General features: G+C 37.5%; 1 protein-coding gene across 1 annotated transcript in view; it reads left to right on the forward strand.

The window, feature by feature from the left end:
- The window catches only part of LOC149808360 (uncharacterized), a 181,087-nt gene that overhangs the window by 12,206 nt on the left and 156,461 nt on the right, over positions 1-12,420 (forward strand). The window contains exons 4-6 of the mRNA XM_089976137.1: positions 3,364-4,020; positions 5,864-6,031; positions 6,638-6,726. Of these exons, the coding sequence (XP_089832263.1) occupies positions 3,364-4,020; positions 5,864-6,031; positions 6,638-6,726 (914 nt within the window). The remainder of the gene's footprint in view (positions 1-3,363; positions 4,021-5,863; positions 6,032-6,637; positions 6,727-12,420) is intronic.

The following is a 12,420-nucleotide window of genomic DNA, read 5'->3' on the forward strand; positions in this document are numbered from 1 at the left end:
TCACATATTATTTAAGGTAACTTTCTTTTGGTCAGCTCTGTGCCATATCAATATTCAAACGAGACGGGTGCAGGTATATCGCTGTATATCTATTAACATTATACTCTCTTTATGGTTTGTTGACATTGGACTGTCTGTTGTCACGTACTGGGCCAATGCTAAGTTTCAGTGCTTGCACCGATAATACCTTCAAGGTGACAGGAATAGGCCCCTCTTGTTTATATTTTCTGCTCATTATACTTACAGGTTTTAGCTATTGGCAAAGAACAGAAACGGACTTCAAAAGATGATGATGTCATCAGTCTGCTAGCTGACTTTTCATCTGTACAGGATTTTGGCAGAAAAGGGGGAAAACTCAACCATTCTTCCTTCAGCTATGAAGCACTAAAAATCAACAATATCATAAACTGCCCTGGTATTTCCAAACCCAATGTTACTAGCGATTCCTATCGAACTTGACTCTATTTCTCTTGCGGAACAATGAGGGAAAGAGCTTAACAAACAGCCATCACTTCCCTCTCAATTTGCAGATATACAGACAGGTTGCATGGATCAAGCATCCATATTCTGTTCCAACATTATGAGTCTGATGATACTCCTCCCACACATACACACACACACAGCCTATTTCCATTATGACCAGCCATTGCCGTAACAACATCCTCTTTTTAGGGCTCAATCACACAACAGCCCATATCCCAGTACATCGAAACAGACCTATGTCGATATACCGATGGACTGCTTCAACGCATATTCCTCAGATTTCTACAGATATCGTCTCACCAGTCTCCAACACCCTGCCATGGGAAGAGCCTTCCTTCTCAGAGACCATCTGGAGGTCATGGTTACTAATTCAGGACATACTACTAGTTTTGTGGGTGGCAGATCTCTTCACTCTTAAGACTCACCTCATACCCCCTAAGGACAATGATGCTTGTTTCAAGGAATATCATTGATTCTGGACTATATGATATCACATGAAGTTTCAGCTTTCCATGCCTCTATTGAGGAAGTATTCTGCCTTTTGCCTCAGGAGTTTTTCTCACCTTATTCCACACCAACACCACAGTGGACACGAGTCCCCACTTCTGTTGATCTTATGACAAAGGAGTAGGAGCCTGTCTTCAAGTTACTCCCTCAGTCAGCGAGAGTTACAGACAGTCTGAACTGTCTTCACCACCAATTGCATGATTCTAGCATTAATAGACTTTTTTTAAACACAAAAACACATTCCATCTTTCCATCTCACTTCTGTCAGCATTTCTACCATTTGCACATGCCAGCCTTTCAATTGAAAACCCCAGTAATAAAACAGGATATCGCCACTTTGGAGATGACCAGTCTATTCTCCATATGTATGGATCAAGTGGCCTTTGACGATACTCAAACAGTTACTGTGTAATATAGTTGCCATGGGCTCTCTACTGGACTTCGTTTCCATGGCAATTTACCAACAAGTGGAATGTAGCCTATCTCCTTCCACTTCGACTGCTACAGGATATGCATGGGAGTCTGTATCATGCATGGCCTGTGTTTTAAATAGGCAGTACAACACACCTTGATCAATGCCGTCACTGCCACTTTTAATCTACAGTTGGCTGAATGGGACTCGGTACTTGCATCCTCCACCTTTCTAAAGGACCACCATAAAGCCAGACTGCGCACACAACCTTTATCATTCAACATTTTGTTTAACTTCCAGATTGAAGAGGTTCATAAACAGGCCACCAAAGAAACAAATTTCCCTAACCTGCCACCAGAGCATTACAGGGATACTATGGGAAATCGGGAGCAGGATCCAAGAGCCACCCGTAGGACACAAATGTAAAAAAAAACAGTCCTACCAGAGATCCACTCATTGTAAGCCACATAAATCACAAACCAAAGCTAATAAAACACAAAGGGAGCCTTTTGTTTGACTCATCATTTCTCCTCTCGACAGCCTCCTCCCCATAAAAAAACGATGATATTTCCAATCTGCCCTTTCAAGACATCCTGGTAAGAGGAAGCCTTCTTTTCTTCGCTGCTGAATGAGACAAAATTTGGCACAATGATACCTGGACTTAGCAAGTAGTTCATCACATTTCACATTCCTCCACTTCTGTCCAGAATTCTGACATTCAACAATGTCCCATCAGATCCACTCAAAGCCTCCACATTACAGCAAGAGATAGACAAAATTATTTAGAAAAGGGCAGTAGAACTTGTTCGAAGCACTCTCTCTCTTTATTTGGGATTCTATTCCAGACTCTTCTTGGTTCCAAAGGCAAATTGCAGTCTGCCTTGTCATCGACCCAAGCACTCTTAATTGCTTCATTCGCGCTCTTTGGTTCTCAATGGAAACATCACAGCGCATTCGAAATGCCATCCAAGAGGGAGAATTTGCATCAGTTTGGACTTAAAAGATGCTTACCTCCATGTTCCTATCCACCAGGCTTCCAGGAAGTTCCTGTGGTTTGCCTACAACAGCTTGGTATACCAATTCAGGGTACTATCATTGTCTCAATATCAGCCCCTGGGTCTTCACTTGTCTCATGCATCAAATAATGGCATGTGTCAGGACTATTTCTGTGGTGGCAACAGCAAGTTACCTGGATAACATCCTTCAGAAACATCAGGTGAGTTCTATTTTACATCACGACATGATAGCCCTTGTCTCATCACTTACCAATCTGGGCTTTCTCTTCAACAAGGACAAATGTGACCTAGTACCCTCCCAACAGTTTGTTGATCTAGGTATGGAGTTCAATACACAAGAAAACATGGTTCATCTCTCCCGCAGGATCAGGCGTTGAAATTCTCATCTTGGTGGCCTCTTTTCTCTTGAGGAGAATCCTGTCAGCATCGGAATTTCTTTGCCTCTTTGTCTTAGGCTGCCTTTTAATGCGCCCATTACAAATGCTTTTGACCCAAAGTTTGCCCACTGGACCAACCTCAAACCATCTGTTCATAACTGAGGTATGATCTGCAGCCTTGGGGCAACCTTTCTTGGCTCAACTGTAACAAATGGGTAAAGTATTTTGAGGTGATATCAATTTTTAAAGTAAAATATGTTTTATTGATAATGCTTATTTGAAGATCATATTGACACACCTTCCCAGCCTCCATGCAAATACATTTAAAATTGGAAGAGTGGGTATATTCACTCCAGAAGTAACTGCAGTATAGATGGGATTGGATATCAAAGGCATGTCTCTTAATTCCACCCAGGCAAGCAGAAGACTTTCAGCATTTTTGTTCCTATAAGGTGGTCTGGAGGGTTGGATTTGCAAGGTATTGGATGTATTCATAATGTACTTGATTAAGAAGGTAATATTAAAGAAACATATTTTAATCCCACAATTTTTTTCTTTTCTTTTTCAGGAGATTTATCAATACTATAAATGGATTCATTCCCAGTCCAGTGGCAGTCACAAGCAGGTCCTTACCCTTTTCACCCAGCTGCTCACCTTCATTCAGGTTGTTATGGAAACAGATCCAGCTGTTGGTCACGCCCTTGTCTGCACTATATGTGTGCAGCCCTCCTCACAACCTACAAATAACAAACTTCTTCAGTCCGTTTATATTAATGCTCTCAATTCTCTGATAGATAATTTATATGATGGAGAGAAAAATGAAATGGATGGAAATGCCAAGAAGGACATCAGTGATAAAATTTATACCATCCTTTCACTGTTTGACCCTTATTCATATTGTCTGGATGCTATGTCTCTTTCCATAAGTCAGCTATTTAATAAGATACTTGTGCATTGTAGAAGGGATGAAAAATGGCTGAAAAGAGACTTGGTTCTGTCATGTCTCCTTGGGCGATCAGATGGGTATCTGGTGGAGGAATTTTGTAAAATCAGTTTTGACCTTGATACAAAGTGGACTCTTACATCATGTCAAACCTGTGTTGATCTAACAGAAGATCAAAGATCATTACTGCAGGTGGCTTCCATCGAGAAGGAGGAAGAGAGATGGAAGATGTTTCTTTTGATTTGCATCAGAAAACAAAGACACCTCTTGGAAACAGCTGTCGTAAGTTCTTCCCACACATTCACTGAATACATTAGCTGACTTTTTTCTTTAGTCTATCTTTAGGAGATATCTTAAGCTGCAACATACACCTATGCTGTATACAGCATTTTTATCAACGATGGTTAAAGATTATTTGCAAGATGAGTCTTTTGAACTTGGCTACTAGAGGCATCAAATGAACTTTGTTATTTTGATCTTAAGTTTAAAATCATACTCATAGTTTTAAAAATCTTAAAATTGTTCAGAAATGCATAGTTGTCTGTTTCTTCACTCTCTGTTTTATCAAAATCCATCTTGCTGTTGTAAGTAAAACCTCAACTAATGTTCCTTTCTGGGACACCAGATTTCCAGGACTTGACACTTAGTGGTGGAACTGCCAAATTAGCTTCTTGTATTGATATTGGATATACTTCATACTTTATTAGTGTGGAGGAGATAAAATAGTTGGTTGCCATGGAAACTAGATCATACCTACTGCAAAATTGTTAAAGCTACATTAAAAATCCACACACACACACACACTTTTTTGCCAAATCAGCCATGCTTTGAATTTAATCAACTGATGATTGAGAAAACCAAGACTGTCGATTATTTGCATTTATTGTCTCATGCTATTGAAACATACATAATTTATGGTGAATGCATTGAAGTTTACCAACAAAAATAATTTTAAATTCATTCAGCAATCATGTGTTCATTCAGATTTATTGTTTATTCAAAAATGATAACATGCTGTTATTTCAAGGCATGAGATTTACAAAAGAAACTTTAACATCCAGTCAGCATAATTTAAAGATTACTTTTGTATGACTAAAAATCATGTATAAATCCTGTAAGTGCAACAGAGTTGTCAAAAAGCAATAAAACAAAACATGCTCAAAAATCTTACCATCAGCATTACCACAGCATGCAAGTGTATAAATTGACACTGGTAATTACCACGGCATGCAAGTGTATAAATTTACACTGGTAATTACCACAGCATGCAAGTGTATAAATTGACACTGGTAATTACCACAGCATGCAAGTATATATATTGACTCTGGTAATTACCACAGCATGCAAGTGTATAAATTTACACTGGTAATTACCACAGCATGCAAGTGTATAAATTGACACTGGTAATTACCACAGCATGCAAGTGTATAAATTGACACTGATAATTACCACATCATGCAAGTGTATAAATTGACATTTGTACTGTTGTGAATAAAAACATGAAATGAAAAAAAATATATATATTTTGCATAAACTTGGGAGAAGTACTGTGTTATTTGCAATGTATCTTCCTAAAAATGTAGTAATATAAATATTTTGAATTTAATCTTTATTATTGTTTCCTAATTTAATCATTCTTTGTAATTATAGTCAAAATATTGTCATTATTAAAGTTCATTTCATTAATTTTACCAGATTAACAATGCTGTTGGTATTTCTTGTTCTATTTTGCCACAGAAAAATTACAAAACACATAAATTCCATCCTTTTTTAATGAAGTAATTCAGATATGCATTATATTGAAAGAACGCAATTGTTGACAATGAAAAGTTGATTTGTTTAAAACAGATAATGAGAAAGCTTTGTAGTTGAACTTTAACAAATGCAGTTTCATAATCAGGGCAAAAGTGTGCACTGTATGGAGAGCAGGGTGCATCACCATGCCATTTCTTTTAAGGGACAATGCTGACAGAGATATAAAAAAATTATGTTGCATCTTGAACCCACAAACACCATAATGTTAAATATAAAGCACTGTCTTAAATTTCTGTTGTGATGCCATTTACCTGTTAGAGTTTGGCCAGATTTAGGGGTAAGATGACTCTTATTTTTATATTTTCTTTAGGAAACAGGGCTGAATCTGATAAAGTGTGGACTGTTTGACAAGCTGAAGAGTTTGTTTAGCACACTGGAGCTGTATCCCCTGAAGCCACTAGTACTGTTGCTGGGCTGGAACTATTGCCGTAACAGTTCTGATGCCAAAGAACTTCTAAATGCATTATGGGATGAAAAAGTAAGTGGATTTTAAAGACACATACAGGCTATTGTTATACTCATTTGTTCATATATATATATATATATAATGGCTTATAAGATGTGTCCAACTGCAAAATGCATAGTCCCAAGTCTGCTGTTGCATAATGTGCATGCAGAGCTGGGTCTACTATGAAGTTTGTTAGATTAATCTGTAGAACAAACAAGATAGACCCTGATCAGCAGGTCCATTATGATATGGCAGATCAGGATCATCGTTGATTGCATTGTGACTTTGATTTATAAATGAGTATATACATGAAGAGCAGCATATACCATTCTTACAGTATTTTGCTTATGATAAAACCGGCAGTTGACATAATTAATTTGTTAAAAAGTAAAGGGAGGGCTTATGTTCGGACTGTTGTTTCATCAAGATGTCATTGACTGAACTGTTCAAACATTTGCTCTCCAGAGCTCTGAGAACATTATTCATCTAGTCTCATTAATTGTATATGCAGTACAATGCTATGAAAATTATTCTTCTGGTCTCGTACATTTTATACAGTGAGCATTTTTTTTATAAAAAAAATATTTGAGTTAGTTTGACAATTTACAGTATCAAAGATGTAATTTTTAATTTCAGATGTATTGTCCACATCCAGCTATTTCAAAAGGATGCAGTAAACTGGCTTACCATATAGACCTGATACAGTGGTGTCTGGAAAAGACAAAGTATGTTATTTTCTGTCCACTTTAATTTTTGTCCATGTAAATAATAACTAAACCATAGTGTAATTGATGTAAAACTTAGAATACAGGAGGTATTTTTAAAAGTTCTTAATATTAGTATGCTGTACAACAGAGTTCTTTATTAGTAAACAGAGCATCTCCTCCATGTATTCCCCATGCACCTCTACACATGTTCTCTGTCTGATTATCCAGCTATTCACATTTTGGTGTGTTGTTCTTACACTAGAAAACTGCACTTCCAACCATATGGTGGCTTTCAAATCATCTGCCCTTTAGTGGATCTTTAATAATGGGTTTCAGCCAAATATCTGGTGGAGCTAAATCAGAGCTGCATGAGGCATGTGGCACTAGTTTGGATGCCGTGCTCCATCTGGAAGTATGTCATGATGGTAGATTTTGTTATGATGGAGTAGATGGCAGATGGATGGATGGTTCGGTAGCATTTCACAACTTTTGGCAATACTTTGGTGGCATAAAGATGTCCAGTGATACTAGCAGACAGGTACCTGGATGAATGGACCATTTGCATAGAAAAATAATTTATATAAAACTCTCTTGAAAGTTCATCTTTGTTGAGCTTTTTGTATTCTCTGCTCATTTTCGCTGGTAAAACTTTATTATTTTCTCTAGAGTTCCATCCTCTATGACAGTCTCATTCAAACATCCCTGGTCAAACTATTATTTTCTCTAGTGTTCCATCCTCTGTAACAGTCTCATTCAAACATCTCTGGTCAAACTTTATTATTTTCTCTAGTGTTCCATCTTCTGTGACAGTCTCATTCAAACATCTCTGGTCAAACTTTATTATTTTCTCTAGTGTTCCATCTTCTGTGACAGTCTCATTCAAACATCTCTGGTCAAACTTTATTATTTTCTCAAGTGTTCCATCTTCTGTGACAGTCTCATTCAAACATCCCTGGTCAAACTTTATTATTTTCTCTAGTGTTCCATCTTCTGTGACAGTCTCGTTCAAACATCTCTGGTCAAACTTTATTATTTTCTCTAGAGTTCCATCCTCTGTGACAGTCTCATTCAAACATCTCTGGTCAAACTTTATTATTTTCTCTAGAGTTCCATCCTATGTGACAATCTCATTCAAACATCTCTGGTCAAACTTTGTTCATAATTTGATCAATAACTCTTTGGCATTTTGAACTCAAATCTGTTTTTTGATCAGCTGTCAACAAAAGTGGGACTCATCTTGCACAAACCTTTCTGGACTTCATATGATTCTTCAATATTTTCAAAACAGTGATGAAATAATGCCTGTTATAACAGAAATTTCTTTTACTGTGATTTGAGCATCTTCATCAGTTACCTTCTTTATAGCTGCCACTTCATATTGATAGACAAAGGTCTTCGATGATGTTGGTCATCTTCCATGGATTCATGACCATCATTCAAACATTGAAACAACCTGAGTAGACAACTTGTTCTCCTTTTCCAAAAATTTTACATCACTCATTTAACATGATATTTAATTGTCAGCTATTCTAATAGAGAGATTTTTTCTTTAAATACATTATCCAATCATAATACCTTGGGAGAACTACTACTACCATACAAATTCAGCCCTCCCAGATACTACTTTTAGTTGAAAAGAGCTTAAAGTTATCTACTTACCTGGGTGGTGTTTGGGAAACTCAGGAAATGTCAGCCTTGCCTCTTGCAAGCAGAGATGATGATGATTGCCATCTTCACTTCCTGGTCTCACTATGTCATTGGAAAACTCAGCTTTCACAACCTCCATTGAAGAATTTTTTCCACCTTTCACTCTGGAGTTCTACTCTCCTCCTTCAATATTACGAACCTCTTGGACCAGAGCTCCAGCATCTGTTGATCTCATAAAAAAAGGAAGAATCCAACTTCAGATTTACTTCCAACAGTCTGGCAGAATTGCAGACATTGTGAATGGTTTACATCAGCATCAAAAACACCTTCCATCATTTTTTCATCTGCAGTTCTATTACTATACACCAGCTTTTCATTTGGAAACCACAACACTTGACAGGGACATCACAGCTTTGGGGATTACTAAACTTTACTCTATTTGTATGGATCAGACATCTTTTAGTGACACTAAATAATTGGTCTGTAATATAGTGGCAGTGAGCTCTGTGTTTGACTTGTTATCAATGGCTGTCTTTCAATAGGCAGAATAGAGCTCATCTCTCTTGGATTCCACAGGACATGCATGAGAGTCAGTCTCCAGAGTGGCCTGGGTCTTGAACAGAGCTGCTCAACATACTTTAGCCAATGCTATCACAGCAGCTGTAACACTGATGCAGGGACGTTTCTGGAAACCAACTAAAGGAACCAAGCAACAGAGTTGAACACCTCTGACAATCTGACAAGTTGTCCTGTCATAGTAGCAGTAATTGCTTACGTCCAGGTTTCTCTTCATGACCACAATCATCTCTCAAAAAATGACATAGTCTCTATACTGCCCTTCCCACAGATCCTGGTTGGAAAACTTTACTTCTTTGATGTCAAATGAGACAAGATTTGCCATGACAATCATTAGACCTGACAAGTGGTTGCCAAGGGACTCTGGATAACTTTCAAACACCTCTTCCTCTGTCGAGAGTCCTATTAGCTACACATATTCCAACAGACCTGTTCAAAGCCACCACCTTGCAGCAAGAAATAAATGACCCATTGCAGGAAAGGCCAATATAAATTGTTTGAAATAAAAATTCCCGGGGATTTTATTTCAGAATTTTGTTGGTCCCAAAGGCAAATGGCTTTCTGTGCCCTGTCATAAACCTTAGCACTCTCAGTCAATTCATTCATGCTGTTTGGAGTTTTGTGGAAAGAACACCGCATATTTTGAATGTCATTCAAGAGGGAGAATTTGCAATGAGAGTAGACTTAAAAGATATGTATCTTTGCATCCCTGATCCTGCCATTTATCTACGACAACATCACTTATCAGATCCCATTTGGATGTAACATCAGTCTCAGGGTCGTCACTTGTCTGATGAACTGTGTTATGGCTACTGTTCAGACCATCTCCAAGATGGTAGCATTAAGTTACAGGACAACATTCTGCAAAAACATAAGGTGAGTTATATACTAGAACATGATATGATAACCTGCTTATAATCTGGGTTTCCTCATCAACTAGGAAAAACCTGACTAAGTACCATCTCAGCAGTTTGTTCATCTGAGTATGTCTCCATCACGAATGGGAACTGAAAATCAGGACCATGTTGGCTTTGTTACTCTCAAGGGAATCTCACTCAGCACTGGAATTCCATCGTCTTCTAGGCTTTCTCAACACACCAGTGGACCTCATCATCCTAGGTCGCCTTTATATGTGAAAATTACATATGATTCTTTTATCCTAATTGAAGCCAAAAGTTTGCCTACTGGACCAACCCTACCCTATTTGCACAAATATGAGGTACCATATGCAGACTTGGAGTGACCAAACTTGACTCACAGCAGGTATACCTATGCAAGTACAATGGCCAGAGATCATGGTCTGTATGGATACAAGTACAGAAAGCTGGGGAGCACAGCTACTAGGGCCTTTTTAGGAAGCATTGGACTGTGGTATCTACATATAATTGTTCTTGAGATGAAGGCCATTTGCAAGTCTTTCACTGGTGACAGGAATTTTTAACTGGAAAGGGAGTCTTCATTCTATCTGACAGCTCTACAATGGGGACTTATCTCAAACAGCGAGGAGGAACCAAGTTCCAAGACCTTTACTTACTGATATGGGACCTTCTAAAGTGGTGTCACCAGCAACAAATCCACATCCAGATCCGTCATATTCCTGTACATCTAAAGGCAATTGCAGATTTCTTGGCCTGGAGTAATCAACATAAACAGGTGCAATGGTCATTCCATCCCTCAGATTAATTTAGATGTTCACCCAGTAGCATAAATGATTTGTAGATCTGTTTGTGACAAGGTGGAATGGGGGCACTCACCAGTTATTATGTACTTTTGAGACAGTGACTTATTTAAGGTGAAGTTGTTAGCATTTAAAACATGCACAGTGGAGAGAATGTTGGCATACCTCTAATTTACTTTAATGTAATATAGCTGCCATTTCTTTGGATATTGTACTTTTGGAAATTGTAAATGATCTAAGCACACTGTTAACTAAAAGGACTGCTCCCATGTGCTTCAAAAATCAGCCTGAATTTGTCTAAAGTACACTATCTTTAGCAGCTATTAAAATAGGGAAAATGAATTTTGCCAGACTAGACAATACCAGCTTCTGAAAGTGCAATGAATGAATTACCAAGTATATAAATGTATATTAAAAAAAAAGTTATTGGCTTTGTTTTATACAATTTACCTCTGAAGTTCAGGAAGTGAAAATGAATAAGTGGATCTGGCACTTTTTTGAAAGGTGTTCCTCTGGAGTAAGGCCAATCAGTATACTCTGTAACCCATATTACACCTATCAATCATTCACCAAAATAAAGGGAATTAAAGGTTCTTTGAACTATACCGTAAGATATACAAGGTCATTTTTAAATAGCTAGTATAACCAGTAAGAAAAGCAGGGGAAATAGGTATTGGCTCTCCTTTTATGGAGAGTTTTCAGTTTTGGGTAACTGCCACATATTATCAGCATTGCTGGTAGAAATACAGTTGCAGTCTGGCTGCAAAGTATCAAACATTGCCCCATTTATTTTTCCACTCAAAGAAATTGGCTTGAGTTGTCTACTTGTATCACCCTATGCTGGGGTAACATGAACATTGCTCTATGGCCCTTCATTTTCAACTTCTACATGTAATTTAGGTAAGCATTCACCAAAAAGGGCATCAATTTCATTGTCATCTGCCATAACAGGCTGCATTTCATTTAGACCCAATTTTTTCTTAAAAAACTAAATATCTGTTTCCAACAGGTTATTTATGTCTATGAGACTGGACATCCTTGACTATCTGATAATTTTTGCTTGTTTAATCACCATAACAAGCTTGCGTTTTAACACTTTCTGAACTTCAGTCACAATAGACTTCAAATTTTTCTCTTTATTTTTCTGTTTTTGTGGCTTCATAACTCCTCTCCCTTTTGAGGAACTTGCCTCTACTTTGCAAAAGACTGCAATATCCTCAGGCCAGAAACCCGAAAATTCTGAGTTGGCTTCGAGGTCAGTAATTGAGAGGACTTGGTCCTCTTCAGTAGCCATTACCAATAAACAAAAAGAAACTTTGACTTTGATTTAAATTAAATCACCTGAAATTAAGAATAATGATAATGAGGAAGTTTGCAGAAAATGTCTAAATGTATATAATGTATATATATGGACTGATACATAGAAAATAAACTTTCACTTGATATATAACTTGAAACTTTTTGTAAGAACATTTATCCCAAAATGCAAAGAGTCTCAGATATTTCCTTGGGTATTTGGGTATTTTTAAATGCTGTGAAGAACCATGTCACATCAGTGTCAACATAAATAAATTAGGAAGCTTATAACCCAAATTTGAGAACAAAATTACAAAATTAAAATATAGGTACACACATCCAGACTCTGTTTAATTGCTACAAGTAACAAGCCTTTCCTTGGCCTGAGTTTAAATATCTCAATCTGTCATTTAACTGTGATTGTTATCAGGTCACATGGTATAGATAAAAGGTCACCATGACATTTTCAGTTGATCCAATATTGTTCCATTTTCTGACAGTTTTCCCCAAGGTAA

The sequence above is a fragment of the Sinohyriopsis cumingii genome, chromosome 1 (assembly GCF_028554795.1).
Source record: "Sinohyriopsis cumingii isolate HCF-2022 chromosome 1, ASM2855479v2, whole genome shotgun sequence".
NCBI classification, from domain to species: domain Eukaryota; kingdom Metazoa; phylum Mollusca; class Bivalvia; order Unionida; family Unionidae; genus Sinohyriopsis; species Sinohyriopsis cumingii.